This window comes from Aptenodytes patagonicus, chromosome W (assembly GCF_965638725.1).
Source record: "Aptenodytes patagonicus chromosome W, bAptPat1.pri.cur, whole genome shotgun sequence".
NCBI lineage: Eukaryota > Metazoa > Chordata > Aves > Sphenisciformes > Spheniscidae > Aptenodytes > Aptenodytes patagonicus.
Window position 1 is genome coordinate 16,884,533 of NC_134981.1, and position 18,551 is coordinate 16,903,083.

Sequence of the window (18,551 nt, forward strand, 5' to 3'; positions counted from 1 at the left end):
TTACTGTAAAAATAAGTTGCGTTGAATGAACTATTTATTTTGAAGAAAATTTCCACCTGGTTTGAGGTGGTTAAATCTGTTAAAGAAAAAAAATCAGATTAGTGTTTTTGGGAATTCCTATGCATAAGGATATTTTCTTCAGAGTAGTGTTCTTCATTGTACTTGTTTTATACTAACTGGTTTGTGGTAGTCCTTTCCACACAAATATTTAGCTGTTGTTTTGCTCCAAATTATTACTTCTACAAGAATGCTTTCACTGTTAACAGCTATTCTGTATTCCTTTGTATTGCTGCTGGGCTTGATGCCTTGTAGAATTATTTCTGCAGTACCCAGTGGAGGTGAGCTGAGAGTGTTTAACACGGACAGGTCAAACATTAAAAATCCCCAAGCCTTTTTGTGCATGGCCATCATAATTTTGAGATTCCACCTGATTGTCATTGATGGAATATTTGTTTATGCTGTGACGTTGGTAATTTTGGAGAATTTGAAAGTTGAGAAGTTTAAGCTTGACTGAAGTGATTGTAGCCTGTGAGCAGCTTTGCAAACCAATTACTGCAATTGCCAGGTAGCTTTGGTTTAGATTTGTGACACCTGCAGCCTATCAAGAGTAGGATATGGAAGATGATCAGTAAGGTGAAAGAGACACTGCTTTGAGAAATGCTTTTCTTGGAACTGTGTCCCTCTTTTCATCATGGTTTGCAAGCTTAAGAAACCTATCGCATTTGTGCTGCAGACATAGGAGAACCAGCAATAGCAGCAGAAGTTCAGGATGGCATAGGACACTTTCCTAGGAAACTACGAATTCTTCCCCAGACCTGCAAAGGCCATACCCCAATATAATAATTTTCCTAGCTATTGAGAGATACCCGATTGTTACAATCTAGCCCTAGTTGCTCATGGTGAGCTGGTCATCATTTGAACTTAGTTGATTAACAGCAATTCCAGCACAATACCTCTAGATGTTGTGCTGTATGCTTCAGGGCTTATTAGTAACTTTGAATATGTGTGCTTTCCCAGCTGTAGTCTCCATTTGTTTCCTACGCTATGTCTTTGAGTTCACTGTGCTCCAAAAGTTTAGCTGACTATAATGTTCATGTGAAGAAAAGCCTTTAGTCAAGAGACTCTGTGCAGTTGGGAAAAAGGAATATCTTGACTGACTAGTGATATTGTTTTACATGCTTGTTGATAATCTCTTTATTTATAATGTTAATAGGAATGACTGCCTGGAAGATGATAAAAAAAATAAAAATGCCATAAAATAAAGAGTCAGGGACTCCTGACACTAATCATACTTTTGTAGTCACAAAATCATGGAGCTCTACATTTTTAGGATTGCTAAATAGGATAGTGTGTGCCAAAAAGTTTATGTAATCCTGAATTTTAGAATATAAATGCTAACTAAAATCAGTTATCAAGAGATGAAATTTTTCATGTTTGAAGTATCTTACACAATTATTTTATTTACTAGACACTAACACTGCATTTATTTTTTTTTTTCCAAAGTTACTTTTGCTCTCATGCAAAAATACATTGCTTGGAAAGATTAAACAAGATCTTAGTGGTAATCTTAATTAAAATGTTAAATTCCATTGATTACTTCGGGATTTTTTTTTTTATGTTAGCATACTTTCCTTTAGAGAGGGTATATCTTATCTGTATGTTGCATGAGCAATATAAACTACCTCTTGTAAAATGAACCAAATGGAACAAATTTTGGATAGTGAATGCTATAAAATTACAAAAATAACTGCATTACCAGTAATTGTGCAAATGCGTACAATAGGGCAGTACAACCAAAGCTCTTCATGTGGTCAAAACACTGATTTATTTAATCATTTTCTGCCTAATGATCATGGCACTTGTTTATCTGTAAGTCCATCTATCTAATAATTTTGGAAAGCATCAGCTAATTTCAGTTATTTTTGTCGTGGTTTAATCTCAGTCGGCAACTAAGCACCACGCAGCTGCTCGCTCACTCCACCCCACCCGGTGGGATGGGGGAGACAATTGGAAGAGCACAAGTGAGGAAAAACTCGTGGGTTGAGATAAAAACAGTTTAATAATTGAAATAAAATGATAATAATATGTTAATAATAATAATAATACACAAAGCAAGTGATGCACAGTACAATTGCTCACCACCCGCTGACCGATGCCCAGCCAGTCACTGAGCAGCGGCCCCCCCGGCCAGCTTTCCCCAGTTTATGTACTGAGCATGACGTCACATGGTATGGAATGTCCCTTTGGCCAGTTTGGCTGTGCCCCCTCCCAGCTTCTTGTGCACCTTCAGCCTTCTCAGTCAGTAGAGCATGGAAAAATAAAAAGTCCTTGGCTAGTGCAAGCATTACCTAGCAACAACTAAAACATCGGTGCATTATCAACTTTGTTCTCATCCTAAATCCAAAACACTGTACCAGCTACTAGGAAGGAAATTAACTCTATCCCTGCCGAAACCAGGACAATTTTACAGGGGGTGAAAGTCTCAAGACAATTTAGTTTGTGAAAATTGGTTGTTGGATAGAGGAGATACTCATGTCCCCATTGAGGAAGAGGCTGCAGCGTACGCTGTCTCTCTTCCATCTAGCAGCTCAGAGGTGTGGGAGTAGATCTGATGTGAGGGGAGGAAAGTGGGTGTGTTACAGAGGGCTGTTGTAGAGCCTCTGGATGGAGGAATTGCATCATTGTGGTGAGGGGATGAGGGGGAATAATACACCAATCCAGAAGAAAAGCATCTTAACTACCTACAGTGCTCTATAGCATCTCTTAAATGTGCATGGAGCTTAAGTTGAAAAATGGGCAACAAGATTAGGACAAAAGGGAATAACATATCACAGGTCAATATTAATTCCAATATAAAAAGGCAGTGAGCCACTTTTGAAATGCAACACACTAAATCTGTCTGTTTGTATAGAATTTTCCATTGGCATTTATTGTGGATCTCTAAAGAAATGTTATAGTTGTGCATCTGTTTTCTTAGTGTGTATTAAAGAAGCTTAGAGGTATTTTAATTGTTTTTCAAAGCCAAAAAAGAGGCAAAAATGGCGTGACTGCAAGACTTGTGCAAAATCAGCTACTGCCTCAACAGGTATATTTCTTCCAGTTTTGTTTTATAAAGGTTATGAATCATCTGAGAGAGTTCAAGGATAGAATCATAGAATCATTAAGGCTGGAAAAGACCTCTAAGATCATCGAGTCCAACCGTCAACCCAACAACACCATGCCCACTAAACTGTGTCCCTAAGCGCCTCATCTACATGTCTTTTAAATACTTCCAGGGACGGTGACTCAGCCACTTCCCTGGGCAGCCTGTTCCAATGTTTAACCACTCTTTCAGTAAAGAAATTTTTCCTCACATCCAATCTAAACCTCCCCGGCGCAACTTGAGGCCATTTCCTCTCGTCCTATCGCTAGTTACTTGGGAGAAGAGACCGACACCCACCTCGCTACAACCTCCTTGCAGGTAGTTGTAGAGAGCGATGAGGTCTCTCCTCAGTCTCCTTTTCTCCAGGCTAAACAACCCCAGTTCCCTCAGCCGCTCCTCATAAGACTTGTTCTCCAGACCCCTCACCAGCCTCGTTGCCCTTCTCTGGACACACTCCAGCACCTCAACGTCCTTCTTGTAGTGAGGGGCCCAAAACTGAACACAGTATTCGAGGTGGGGCCTCACCAGGGCCGAGTACAAAGGGACAATCACTTCCCTACTCCTGCTGGCCACACTATTTCTGATACAGGCCAGGATGCCATTGGCCTTCTTGGCCGCCTGGGCACACTGCCGGCTCATGTTCAGCCGGCTGTCAACCAGCACCCCCAGGTCCTTTTCCGCCAGGCAGCTTTCCAGCCACTCTTCCCCAAGCCTGTAGCGCTGCATGGGGTTGTTGGGTCCTGCATTTCGGCCACAGCACTTGGCCTTGTTGAATCTCATACAGGTGGCCTCGGCCCATCGATCCAGCCTGTCCAGGTCCCTCTGAAGAGCCTTCCTACCCTCGAGCAGATCAACACTCCCGCCCAACTTGGTGTCGTCTGCAAACTTCCTGAGGGTGCACTCAATCCCCTCATCCAGATCATCGATAAAGATACTGAACAAGACCGGCCCCAGTACTGAGCCCTGGGGAACACCGCTCGTGACCGGCCGCCAACTGGATTGAACTCCATTCGCCACAACTCTCTGGGCCCGGCCGTCCAGCCAGTTTTTGACCCAGCGCAGAGTACACCTGTCTAAGCCGTGAGCCGCCAGCTTCTCTAGGAGAATGCTGTGGGAGACGGTGTCAAAGGCCTTACTGAAGTCCAGGTAGACCACATCCACAGCCTTTCCCTCATCCACTAGGCGGGTCACCTGGTCATAGAAGGAGATCAGGTTGGTCAAGCAGGACCTGCCTCTCATGAACCCATGCTGGCTGGGCCTGATCCCCTGGTTGTCCCGCTCATGCCTTGTGAGCGCCCTCAAGATGAACCGCTCCATAATCTTCCCCGGCACCGAGGTCAGGCTGACAGGCCTGTAGTTCCCCAGATCCTCCTTCCGGCCCTTCTTGTAGATGGGCGTCACACTGGCAAGCCTCCAGTCATCCGGGACCTCTCCTGTTAACCAGGACTGCTGATAAATGATGGAGAGCGGCTTGGCAAGCTCCTCTACCAGCTCCCTCAGCACTCTCGGGTGGATCCCATCTGGCCCCATAGACTTGTGAGTGTCCAGGTGGCGTAGCAGGTCATTAACTGCTTCCTCTTGGGTTATGGGGGCTTCATTTGGCTCCCTGTCTCTGCCTTCCAGCTCAGGGGGCTGAGTACCCTGAGGATAACTGGTCTGCCTGTTAAAGACTGAGGCAAAGAAGGCATTGAGTACCTCAGCCTTTTCCTCATCCTCGGTGACAATGTTCCCCCTTGCATCCAGTAAAGGATGGAGATTTTCCTTGGCTCTCTTCTTGTCATTAATATATTTGTAAAAACTTTTTTTGTTGTCTCTAACGACAGCGGCCAGATTGCGTTCTAGCTGGGCTTTTGCCTTTCTCATTTCCTCTCTGCACGACCTAACGAGATCCCTGTACTCTTCTTGAGTCGCCTGCCCCTTCTTCCACAAGCAGTAAACTCTCCTTTTTTTCCTGAGTCCCAGCAAGAGCTCCCCGTTCAGCCAGGCCGGTCGTCTTCCCCGCCCATTCTTCTTATGGCGTACAGGGACAGCCTGCTCCTGCGCCTTTAAGACTTCCTTCTTGAAGATCATCCAGCCTTCCTGGACCCCTTTGCCCTTCAGGACTGTCTCCCAAGGGACTCTCTCAACCAGCGTCCTGAACAGGCCAAAGTCTGCCCTCCGGAAGTCCATGGTTGCGGTTTTGCTGCCCCCCCTCCTTACTTCACCAAGAAGCGAGAATTCTATCATTTCATGGTCGCTAAGCCCAAGACGGCCTCCGACCACCACATCTCCCACCAGTCCTTCTCTGTTAGTAAACAGCAGGTCGAGCGAGGCACCTCCCCTGGTAGGCTCACTTACCAGCTGTGCCAGGAAGTTGTCTTCCACACACTCCAGGAACCTCCTAGACTGCTTCCTCTCTGCCGTGTTGTATTTCCAGCAGACGTCCGGGAAGTTGAAGTCTCCCACGAGAACAAGGGCTAGCGATTGAGAGACTTCTGCCAGCCGCTTGTAGAATGCTTCATCCCGCCTCTTTATCCTGGTTGGGTGGTCTATAACAGACTCCCAGCAGGATATCTGCCTTGTTGGCCGTCCCCCTCATCCTTACCCATAAACACTCGACCTTATCATCATCACAATCGTTGAGCTCTAGACAATCGAAACACTCCCTAACATACAGGGCCACCCCACCGCCTCTCCTTTCTCACCTGTCCCTTCTGAAGAGTTTATAGCCATCCATTGCAGCACTCCAATCGTGGGGGTCACCCCACCATGTTTCTGTGATGGCGACTAAGTCATATCTCTCCCGCTGCACAATGGCTTCCAGCTCCTCCTGTTTGCCGCCCATGCTGTGTGCATTGGTGTAGATGCACTTGAGCTGGGCTATCGATTTCGCCCCCGGCATTGGCATGCCACCCCTAGGCTCATCTCTAGTGAACCTGGTTTTATCCCCTTCAAACCTAGTTTAAAGCCCTCTCAATGAGCCCTGCCAATTCATGAGCAATGATCCTTTTCCCCCTGTGAGATAACTGGACTCCATCTGTTGCCAGCAGGCCCGGTGCCGTGTAAACCTCCCCATGATCAAAAAAGCCAAAATTCCTCCAGTGGCACCAGCCCCTGAGCCACGTGTTGATCAGGTGTGTTTTCCTGTTCCTTTCAGTATTCTTCCCTGCCACTGTAGGGATAGAGGAAAACACTACTTGTGCTCCTGACCCTTCAACCAGTTGCCCCAGTGCCCTGAAGTCCCTTTTGATCACTGCAGGACTTCTCTCTGCAACCTCATCACTGCCAGCCTGTATAACCAATAGCGGGTAGTAGTCGGAAGGCCGTACCAGACCAGGGAGCTTCCTAGTAATGTCTCTGACCCGGGCCCCAGGGAGGCAGCAGACTTCCCTGTGGGATGGGTCTGGTCGGCACATAGGGCCCTCTGTTCCCCTCAGAAGGGAATCGCCTATGACAATTACCCTCCTTTTTTTCTTAGCAGCGGCAGTCATAATGCGTGGGGCTGACTGCCTCACCCTAGGCGACCCCCCGGATGGACCTTCGTCTACATCCTCATTTGCCTGGCCCTCAAGTTCCAGGGCCCCATATCTGTTGTGTAAAGGCAACCAGGAAGGTGCAGGAGGCTGGGCGGGGGTTCGCCTGGCCTGCCTTCGTTCGCCTGCATGATAGAAGTGTAAGATTAAGTTGGAGAAGACACCTGAATTAAATAGGTTTTGGTCCAGTGTTTAGTAACTAGGTTTTCAGCCTGGTTAAGATCCAACCTAATTAAAGAAAGGAAAGTCTTTAAAATATAAGTAACGTACGTACACAGTTATTTTTAGAAAAGGGTAACGCTACTACCAGCTAACATAAATAAGACATTCAAGAAAAAGTTGAAAAAAAACCCGTTACTACTTCCTCTCTCATACCTGTCACAGCTGTTTTTGTTAACAAAGATGTGTTGTAGCCTAAAGAGCTTTCCATTTGACAGAGCTGACCTACCGAACCCTTTTAATTGCTCTTGCTCTTCTACACATCTCTTAGCTATTTTCTTTCAATAAAATGAACTGTATCTAATATCAGCCGCTGCTTGTGTGCCTGAGCAAGCAAAAGGGCTGTGCTCACTAAAAAAGCACAATTACAGATGTACTTTCTTTGTTGCAATAAAAGTTGCATGTAGAATATGTAGTGCAGATGAGAAATAATTGTATGAACTACTGAAGTAGCTCGGGGTTTTCCCTTTGTGTTTGAATTTCTCAGCTATGCTTAATATCGTGACTGCTTCCAAGCAAAGTTAGGTTTTTACAGTTTAATTCTATGTTCGCTTCTGCAGAACAAAAAGAATTCAGTAGCTCTCAATAGTGTCAGAATCTTTGACACAGAGGCTCATAAAGAGGGTATTTATTGCTTAAAAAGATGTAAAAGGAGCAGTAATAAACTCCCTGAATAACTGGATTCTCCCTGACAGAAGTTTTAGCTGCTTTATTTTGCAGAACTGGTGAACGTAACTACCCTGCTAAGGTATTTCATGTCTAATAGCTATTAATGTTATTGTGCCTGCAAAAATAATGTGTATGTTATGTAGCTTAACTTTTTGAAGCATACCAGTTCTTTGGCTTAGGTTTTGCTGCCTTATCAGCAGGACTTGATCTTGTATCACTTTTCTAATGAGAAGGAGCCAGTAGCATCTTATTTTGGAACCAGGTGCAAGATTTCTGTTCTATTCAGTTAAATTTAATCCCCATGTTTTAAGAAGACAACTGAACTGCCTAACAGTAAGGCTCTTTAAACAGATTCTGTTTTGCATTAGTTCTCTAATGAAATAGCAGGAAATACACTTTCCTGTGGAACAGTATTCTTGGTTATTTGCATAGCTCCATCAATGCATTGGGCATTTTCCTTGAAAATCAATAATTCTGAGATTTGCATTTTCCTCTTTGGCTAAAATAATCTACACTTGTTGATCATCGCAACACTTTGTAAATATAATTTGGTTTTCTGCAAATTTTTGGGACAGGTTGTGTTGCCCTAATGAATAGGCTTTTACTTGATACTTAAATGTCTTATTTGTGTATGAAGGACTTGATATGGGCTTATTTTAAAGAGTTCTTAGTGCTAAGGCACCTGAATTAAATATTTGAGATGTTATTTTTAAGTGGAGAACACTGTTTATAAGTGCTTTTTAATTTTTATATAAAATAAAATTAATAAAAAGGAAAAGCTTCCTGTGCTTACGAGAAGGAAATGGCTTTAACAGAAAAAGGTACTAATGCTGTTGGGGACCTATTCCTTCTTTTCAGGAAACTGTGTTCTAATGAATTTTCACCCTTTGTGATTGCAAGGTAGCAAGAAAAGTAAACGCTTCCTGCTAGACATTCATGTAGTGTAGATCAGGGAAGCTGCATACTACCCATAGGTATCTGCTCTCTGCACATGGCTTAGTCTGTTGGGTTTTTGTTGTTGTTGTTGGGGGGGGGAAGTTTGTTTTGGTTGGGTGTGTGTGGTTTTTTTTGTTTTGTGGTGGTCTGGTTGTGTAAATTCCTCTCCTCCCCCAGGAAGAGTTATTACAGGTGCAAAGCACAATTATGCTTTATGTTAGTTTACCCTGGTAGAAACTGTGCGTGCACTCCTGCTTTAGGGGGCATCTTTCCTTGAATCCACAGACCTCTCATGCTGTGTATGCTTCCACCACCTTTACTGGGGTTTCTCTTGCCATTTACTGTGGTGTCTCTGTCACTACTAGCACATGGGCAGAAGAAGCATCAGTGTCGTTGTTATTGAATAGAACAGCAGATACCAAAGGAATGTGGCAGTAGCCACAGAGGAAGAAGCTGGTTGCTCTAAAATTTTTTTTCTAAAGGTTGCTTTATATTCAGAAGCAACTTACACTTGGCCCAGTACAGTACTTTTCACTAAGATTTCTTTTCTTACAGTAGTTGTAGTTTGTGGTGATTTGAGCAGCTATTATTGGAATAGTTTTAGGAAAACACATTATGCTAATACTGGTTCAGAAATTATACTAAATAATTTTTATCTCAAACTTTTTAATTTTTCACTTGCTCTGTCAGCATCACTCAGATTCCGCTGGCTGATCACTTTATGAACCAAACATACGGATTTCCCTAGTACACTGAATTTTATCTGGTTTTGTGCTTCTGGGATTTCTGTATCTCTGTTTTCAAAATTTTTTTGTAGCCAGTATTGTAGAAGGTGAAACTATTCTGTATATGCTGTGAACTTCCTGGTTTTATAAATGCTGATGTGTTTTCATGGGCTTTTATAGTTAATAATGAGTCTTCTGGATTTCTGACACACACACACACACCCCTTTTCTCTTTGCCTCCCTCCACATGCTGCCCCCCCTTTGGTTGTTCAAGTTAGGTTCATATCAGGTTTCTTGCATTACTATTTTAACCTTAGATAGCTGCATCAGTGATTAATTACTGTTCACTTCAAATACTGACTTTTTTCTGAGATTGAATTAGTGTTAAGATGCTTTATATTGTGAATGTGTATGTTTCTTTTTTTCCCATGTAACTTAAGTGTTAGACTGTGTTTTGGCAACCATATCTCCTTCCTTAGTATTTTTAAAAGCATTTCATTCTGGAAACTTGTAACAGAAGTACTGTCATTGTATCAAACTGTAGCTCTGGTATGGAAACCAGAAATCTGCCTTCTTGTGTGATGTACTCAGTCACAGTATCTTATTTGAATGAGAATTAGAGGATATTAATTAATTCTTTCTGCCACCTTCATTCTTTAAGTGATTTTTTTTTTATTTTTTTTTTTTTAGGACAGTTTAGGGACTGATAATTAGCAGAGCTTCATGTAGTATCTAACAAGAAAAGTAGTTTATTGCAAAATGTGGAAGCTTAAAACTGGCTATGAGGCAAGGCTTCTTAAATTTATAATAGCATGTTTGCTGTTTTAAAAGAAGAGTCCACTGCTCACCTAAATTATAAAGTAGCTAATAAATGAGTTGTACTGGTTTATTTTGTGCAGCTGCAGAAGTCAACTTTGATCATGGTGCTGTGGTTACATCAATACAATGCTACTCAACATATAAGAAGTGAGAACCACTTTTTCAAGTATTTTCATTCTTACTAAAGATTTCATAATTTAAACTCAATAAAACATAACTATTTAAAGTATTCTATTGAATAGAATGCTTTTAAAAAAGAAAACTATAGAGACCTAATACCCTAGTCCTTCTTTAAAATTTAATTTTAATCTACCTAATTTTATCTCTAATCTTCTCAGAAATATATTAGGTTATTCGTATATAAGTTATTTTTTAAATCTAAAGATATAATAAGTTAAAGAATACCCTGGAGTATGGGGAATGAAACATTTAAATGTACATACTAAATTTCTGAGTCCTGAGGTGTTACTTATCTTTGCATTACTACTGAGCCTGTGTATTATTGCACATAAACAGATTTTTCCCTTTATTTTGTTTTCCACCATTCTCATGCATGTACATAGCTAAGCCATGGAAGAACTGGTATTTTTGTTAAGGAGACAAGAATGTATTTCAACCAAGAGGAATGTTTCACAAATGCAGAACTTGAACCTTTGTATGGTAACTAGTGGTCAGAGTCCTCTGGTCGTTTCATTGATAGTCAGATGCTGCAATATCTGAAGAAAAAAAAAAAATTGCAGTGTGTTTCTTTTTTCTTTGCTTTTTTGTGGGTGTGTTTTTGTTTGGTGGTGGTTTGTTTGTTTGGTGTAGGGTTTTTTTTGTTTGCTTGTTTTTCTTCCCTGGTTGTAGTCTGTGTCTCTTCACTGAGTGATCACTGATTCTTTACCTAAATTGTTCACAACTTACTTTCATTCTCTCTTCCTCCCTTAATTTTACCCATGCCTGTCCATTCTCTCTGAAGAGTTGTTTTTTGTTTGTTTTTTTTTTTCCCCTGTTAGTTTTCTGCTCTGCCATTAACCTAGTACTATGGTGAGAAATGCAGTATATAGAGAGAGATGAGTTGTTGAGAGGATCCGCATGACGTGGCCCAAACCTTGTGTCACTGAAGGCAGTCAGTATTTTCCATGTCCATGTTATGGACTGTTTTACCAACCACATATTTACTTTGTACTTAAAAAAAAAAAAAACAAAACAACCAAAAACCAAACACCACAAACCACAACATTTTAAATTTAACATTTTGATAGGAGTTTTCTTTGGAATGTTAATTTGCAGTAAAGGAGAATATACATAATTGACCAAAAAAAAGGGAAGAAGATAACATACATAAGTAGCACTTTATGTTATGGATAATAACTACACATTTAAACTTTTTTGATATTACTTTCCTTGCTATCTTGGCTTGGCTTCACTTTTTTTATTGTGTATTATGTTGATAGCTTTTCATATATTATTCTCAATATATGCTGCCCTTTCACTGTTTTCCTTTCACTAAGGGGTTCTTTGCATTACTTCCTTTGTGCACTGTAGTTTCTTCCTCCCTGGAATGTCTTTTACAGTATCCGTTGTTTCTTATAAAGCAGCAAGAGTCTAAATAAGTATATACTGAATATGCAAGACATCATTTGCATATATGTAAATTGGATTTCTACTTCTCTGTTTTAACTGCTGCACTCTCATGCATTGTTTAAAAGCTTTCCAGTGCAGCAGTTCTTTGATTTCCTTAATTCAGCTAATATTAACTAACTACATTAATATATATTAACTTAATATTAATTAACTATAAACTATTTTTTTCAGTCCAGAGGTAGAAATGCTGTGCTGCTGGTAATAGCTACTGTACAAAGCTGATAATGTAAAATTTTCTAAATATTGATAAATGTTGAGTCTTCTTGACTAATTGCGAGCTGCTACAATGTATTACTTTTAACTCTTGTTACAGTTGGGGAATGAAAAAACAAAACCAAAACACAACAAAACTTGTCTGTCAGTCAAGCCAGTAATTGTTGCATGCTGTTCTGATGTTTTGTGTGAAAGAATGTATCTTGTCTTGAGCTGTCAATTTTTTTTCCCTAACTGCTTGATATTTTGAATTCCCTAAATGAGTGAGTTTAGTAGTGTTCTCAGTGACATCAAATTAGTGTTCTAGCTTCATTGGACCTCAGTCTCTAGTTCTGGAATTGAATCCCACCTTGTTTGCCAGTTGTATAACAGATGCAGTTTTGCTCTCAACACAACAGATGTAATGTGTTCTTTACCCAAAACAAATACCAATATACACAGAATTTCAGTGGTTTCTTTAGTTCCATAAAAAAGCAATTCTTAAAAAGGGGGGGGGGGGGACACACACACATTCCCATGTGGTTTCTTCATATTGTTTGTTGTATAAACTAATCCTATCACTTAATCCCATCAGTCTTTCTTTGTCTTTTGTTTACTCTCATCTGTTTACCCACATCGTTGTAATTACAAAAACTTTGTAGTATAAGAGACAGACTTCTTGAATCGCCCGTGCTTAGTTCCCAGCTGGTGCAGGCAACCACATCCTGTCCCTTCTGTAACATCTGTATGATCCATCTTTAAAGCAATGGCGTTGCTTATCTATGCTACTACTCCTAATGGAAGGCTGTTCCAGAAAGTGGCAGCTCTGATGGTGAGAAGCTCCATTCTGATTTTCTTCTTCCTTGCATTCATGCTGCGGTTTATTGTTGTGTTAGCATTGCCCTGTAGCATTCTTCCTTTGTAACCTTCTTTGACTGCCTTAGAGAGAGCAACCACATTCCTTCTTGACCTTTGTTTTGTTAGCTAAACAAACCAACCCCTTCTACTCTCCTCTTGGAAAGCTTACTCTTCTCCTGACCATCCTAGCTCTCTGCACTTGTTCCACTCTCAGATCTGGATATTGCCAGTTCAGGTTTCTTATCATGTATCTGTGGAGAAGGTTTCTAATTTAAGCGTCTAGTTTTGGAGGAATTTCTCCCGTTGAATAGCAGTATAATTTAATTATTGTGGCAGTAATACCAGGAAAGAACTTGCATTAGTAGTGACTGCCTCTGATGTTTACAGCTTTCCCAGGCAATCAGGAAGGGAAAGTGAACAGACTTCTCCCCCCCCGCCCCCTTGTTTCTGTGTTACATACAGGATTTCCTATAATACTGAATAGTGACGTAGCCTTAGTCAGCTTTGATGCAGTTTCAGTCAGGAGAGGAGAGATCATCAGACATGACCTTTTTCTTGTATATACAATTTATGTGTGAAAGGTGTTCTTTAACTACTTACCTTTCAAGGAAAACTTAAATTCTAAGTGTTGTTAGCTCTTGTGGGTTTGCTGTTGCAGACTCATTGTGGGAAAAGTTAAGTCCCGTCTGTGTCTGCCCCCCCCCCTTTTTTTTTTTTTTTAAGAATTGCTTTTTTATGGAACTAAAGAAACCACTGAAATTCTGTGTATATTGGTATTTGTTTTGGGTAAAGAAACTCCAGTATCGAGTAGTATTTGAAACTGCTCTGGGTGTTTAAAGGCGGTTTTCTCCTGGATTAAAAAAAACCCAAACGCAACAACCCACACAGCATATCTATCTGCAGCAGTTTCCTTAACTAGATTTCTGCACCTGTAATGTACTATATTTTTAATAAACAAATGGTAATTTAGTGGTGGGAATGAGCCTGTGGCAGGTGCAGCAAAGGAAGTTAACTCATTGTCAGTTCTGTTTAACCTCAGTGTTGGGTGGGGTTTTTCTGTGTGTTGGTTGCGTTGTTGTCTGTTGTGTGTCGTGTCGTGTCCTGCCCCCCCCCGCCCCCTCGAAGAATTCAGTTGTGTGTAGATAGGGAACCTTTGAAAAGTTAACTTCAGTGGTTCATGAAAACTTTGAGCAGGAAAAAGACTTATAACATTCAGTTTCCTTGTCTTGCTTGGAATCTGTACATATGTATTAGCAGTGGTGTCCTATATATTGTCATTGGTGTGGCATAAGGAAGAACAAGATAAAAATTACTAAGGAAATGACAGTGATCTTTTGGTTTATATGTATTGTATATGTAATTTACAAAAATGTTGGCTTGTAAAGTAAGTGTAAGCAAATCATGATTTCAGCATCTTCAGTAGACACCATAAATGCTGACAGAAGTCTTTTTACTATTTCACGAACTGTTAACACAGGAGCCTGTCTATAATAGGTAAATGTATATATATATCAAGTTCCTTTCCTTTAATTTATTTTGTTTGTCTTCAGAAAATATCATGCTCAATTTTTGTCATTTCATTAGTATAACAATAATGGATTGTAACATGTGATCTTTGTAAATTTTTGTTGTTTTGGAACTGCAGTTGAAATTATTGTGATGATCTCTTTTTTGGGGTTTTGGTGGGGTTTTTTTTGTTTGTTTTGTGTTTTGTTTTTTTAATAGTGTGGACTTCCTTACAATTGGGATCTTTATAGTTAGTGAAAACTGGATGAACAAATTCCTTTTCAGTAGTTGGAAAAAAAACCAACCCCAAACTGTGTTGTTTTAGAGGAAATAAACGAGCTAGTTCAGTGGTAACTAAGATTTTGTATTTGTCACTTTTACTACTTGACTTCTGCATCTGTAAACTATTCCTTTTGTTTTTGCTAGCTTCTTATATGAAAAATATCTCCTTCTCCAACACTGGGAAGTGAATATAGCAGCTAATTACTTAAACTGGTTATGGATTAAGTGCTATCCAGTGCAGTATGAACCAACAGAAGTTTTGTTACCGATTTTTGAGTTGGTACTGTATAACCCGAGCAAATTTTATTTTGATTGCCTTATCTTGCATCTTTTTTGGTGAAGGGCTCTGCTTCTGAGACCAAAAGCTTGCCTTTTGATTGCTTAATGCCATTTGATATTTAAATTCTACATTGTTCTACCCACTTTTGACAAAATTTACTTAGTATGCAGCTGAGGTTATGGTCTGTGTTTCATTTATGTTATTGAATTTAAAATTCTTTTTAGTAAACAGAGAATTTTAATTTGGTTTTGTGTTTTTTTTTTTTTGTTGTGTTTTTTTGTTGTTGTTTTTGTTTGTTTGTTTTTTTAGTGCTTGGGAGATGGGAAGTAATGATAGCTGGCACCTGAACTAAAATATCTGTGTAGGCGCTACCATCCCAGAACTTCAGGATGAATGGGGATATGCCTCATGTTCCCATCACTACTCTTGCAGGGATTGCTAGTCTTACAGACCGTAAGTACTCTTCTTTTTTTCGTCTTTGCTATGTTCCCTTCTACCTCTTCAGTAAATACCTGCATTTTCAAAATACTAAAAATAGTTTTATTTTTAAAGTTCTTAAAAGTAAATCTGTTCAAAATCAGATTTGGTATTAAAAATGTTAATTTTGTCATTGCTCAAATTTAAAAAATATATTCAAACAAAATATGCTAATTTAAACATGAAATGAAACATAGGTTTAGAAAAAACAACCCTTAAGTAAACCTGAAACATAAAATATAGGAAATTCATTGTTTGTTTGGAATATCATTCAGTAACATATCTGGGTACCCCACAAATAAAGAAAAACATAAATGCTAAAATACTTCTCTAAAACATACATCTCATCTTCACTGAAAAGAGAGAGAGAGAAGATTAGACTGATGTTCAGCTAGAGAGAGTTGTAGAATATGCTGAATATACTTGAAACCTAGTTCCTTAGTTTTGGACAAAGTACAAAAAAGTTGCTCTAATTAACAGGTGCAAAGAATGGCTGCTAGAATGGAAATAAGCAGTTGAACCTATGAGGCTTCTTTTTTGGCTGTTCAGCCCACAAGGAGCAGATGAGGTCTTTAAATATGTCAGGAAGACAAAATGCAAGGAAAGGAAAAGAACTATTTACATTAAAAGCTGATACTGGCACAAAACCAAATGGTTATAATCTGACCAAAAATAAATTTCTAGTGGAAACTAAGAGGAGATTTATCATTACTATATTGAGGTCCTAGAACAGCCATTCCAATAAGAGAAGTTGGGACAAAGATGCATCTTGTTTATAAAGTGTAAGCAAAAGTTTATATTTCGGTTGTCTGTCTGAGGATAATTGGACTCAGTGACCCGAGTGCTTCTTCTGAGCTCTTGTTTTTATTATTATACTGTTGAAATTTGGAGACTTTCCAAGAGACACTGAAAGTATATACCCAGCAATTGAATTTAATTTCCTACAGTGAAAAAAACAGATGTATTCGAGGGTGGGGAAAAAAACCCACTTCTTCATGTCTTTCTTATATTCTGAAATATCAAATTGGAAGATGCTGCTTATGTATTTATATGTGTATATATGTATCATTATGTGTGTCTAATAATGGGCCATCAGGATGCAAATCGTAAGTTTCTGGGCTATGGGCAGTTTTCCAGCACTAAGTATTTGCAGGTAAGATTCTAAAGAAGTCAAAATACTTAACTGGTAGAAGTCACTGGTCAGACTCCTGGTGCAAGAGTTTCTTGAAACACTGAACTACCTTTGGTGGGAATAGCCCTTGTGTTAGGTGCATTTGCTTCTTTATCTGTCATATTTATCTGATGTTTAGAAACTCAGGAGTAGGTGAAAGAGAAAGGCTTGTCACTGCTTCACCTTATTTCTCTCTATGTGAAAAGAAGGAACTGGAACGGATGAGTCCTGTTGCCCTAAAAACATGGAGGACATAATGACTAGAGGCAGTAGAGTAGGCTCAGTTAACTATCTGAATTTATACTGTTTTAATAAATATGTTTTGCTGATCTTGCTAACTTTTCCAAGTTTCAAGGCACATTCAAGGTAATCTAATGCAAGTAATGAAAGCTAGCTATTTTAATATATTATACACTTTTATTTGAATTGCAGTTTATTTCTAAATACAGTAATGATATACATTGTATGGGGGGGAAAAAAAACCCTGGAATTCTGCCCTTGCCTTTTTTTTTTTTAAAGAATTTAAAAATATAAAAAAGCCAAAAGAGTATATTTCACAGTTTTGTTTTTTTTTTTTTTTATGAAGCTATTTCTAATGTAATCAGCCTGGGAACTTGAAGTCAGAGTCAGCTTGTTTTCGTGGACCCATGAAAGCAACTTTCCTATGTAGCAGGCTTTTTGTCCTCTTCTGGCTTACTCTTGTCTCTGTAGCCCTGCCAAATCATCTGGTCAAGGCTTCTTATTTGGTACACTTCCTTGTTATGCCTGTAGACCGAAGAATGCCCTCTGAAAATATAGTATGTTTGTTTATAATCTGATTGAAATATTGTGATAGGTGTTTTCATTAAACAAATCTTTTTACCAAGATTTGTGAATAGGTATATTGACTGAATTGACATTTTAGTGATCATTCCAACCAATGATACTAGCCTTTTCTTGAGAAGATTGCTTACATAGAAATGAGTACAACAGGAGAAGAATAAACTGAGAATTTAATTAGTGGCTTAAATTGGTTGTTGGGTGGTTTAGGGGTTTTTTTGTGGTGTGTGGTTTTTTATTTTAATCTACCTTCACCATACAAAGTGGAAACACTAATTAAATATGAAGGTCAGAGTAGAAAACTTAGAGTATATGATCAATGCACTTACAGTACTGCATGCAACTACAAGGATTTTGCATTTCCTTTCTTCCCTTTATCCATGCTTTCAGCTCCAAGAGAAAACTGCCATAACACTAAATAACTTAATATTCTGGAATGTTTAAAAGTATGTTTTTATTCATAATACTTGCATTAGTACAGTTAAATATTTACAATAATATAGTAATATAACTTATGGACTTGACTGCATTACTTTGTTTAAAACAGAGTCCAGTCTTTATGTGTGTGTGTGCTATTGATTTAAAAAAAAAAAAAAAAATCCAGAAATCTTCCCTATATTTCAAATGTAGTTGTCAGGTTTTCTTTCTTAATCACATGAGGGAGTAAGAAGGTGTCCATCTTTGTATGCTCGTGTTTCATGAAATGCTTCTGAATTCCTTTCTGTTTCCTGATAACAGTTTTGAACCAGTTGCCTCTTCCATCACCTTTACCTGCTACAACAACAAAAAGCCTGCTTTTCAATGGACGGATAGCTGAAGAGGTGAACTGCCTTCTGGCTTGCAGGGATGAAAATTTGGTTTCACAGCTTGTCCACAGTCTCAATCAGGTGTCAACAGATCACATGTATGTATTTTGAACTTCAACTATAGCAGATCACTATCCTTATTACTTGAAATTAAAATGAACTGAACTGAGAAGGGTGTTTGTGAGAATCTGAAAATTAGAACATGTAGGTTTTTTATTAGGCTTGCTTAGCAGATTACCGCTGTATGAGAGTCAATTGTTTCAGTCAATCAGAATGTTATTAATTGTCTGACAGCCCTTATGCATAACTAATTATTTTTTTTAATGGATCTGCTGCTTTTTCCATTCTTGCTAGTTAGGAGTGAAAACTTTGTGGTATTGATTGTGCAATAGTCATTTGTGTTCCACTTTGGTTAATAATGCACATAGACAAATTATATACCCAGTATTACACAAAAAGATACTTTTTTGAGACACCCACGTAAGACCCATGTTAGTTCTGATTAGATA

The 18,551-nt window shown here is 39.2% G+C and overlaps 1 protein-coding gene across 2 annotated transcripts in view; it reads left to right on the forward strand.

Moving 5' to 3' along the window:
• The window catches only part of LOC143172283 (nipped-B-like protein), a 173,447-nt gene that overhangs the window by 47,659 nt on the left and 107,237 nt on the right, over positions 1 to 18,551 (forward strand). For both annotated transcript variants that reach the window (XM_076361527.1, XM_076361526.1), the window contains exons 2-3: positions 15,079 to 15,222; positions 17,975 to 18,140. In XM_076361527.1, coding sequence (XP_076217642.1) covers positions 15,159 to 15,222; positions 17,975 to 18,140 — 230 coding nt within the window. In that variant the 5' untranslated portion in view covers positions 15,079 to 15,158. The remainder of the gene's footprint in view (positions 1 to 15,078; positions 15,223 to 17,974; positions 18,141 to 18,551) is intronic.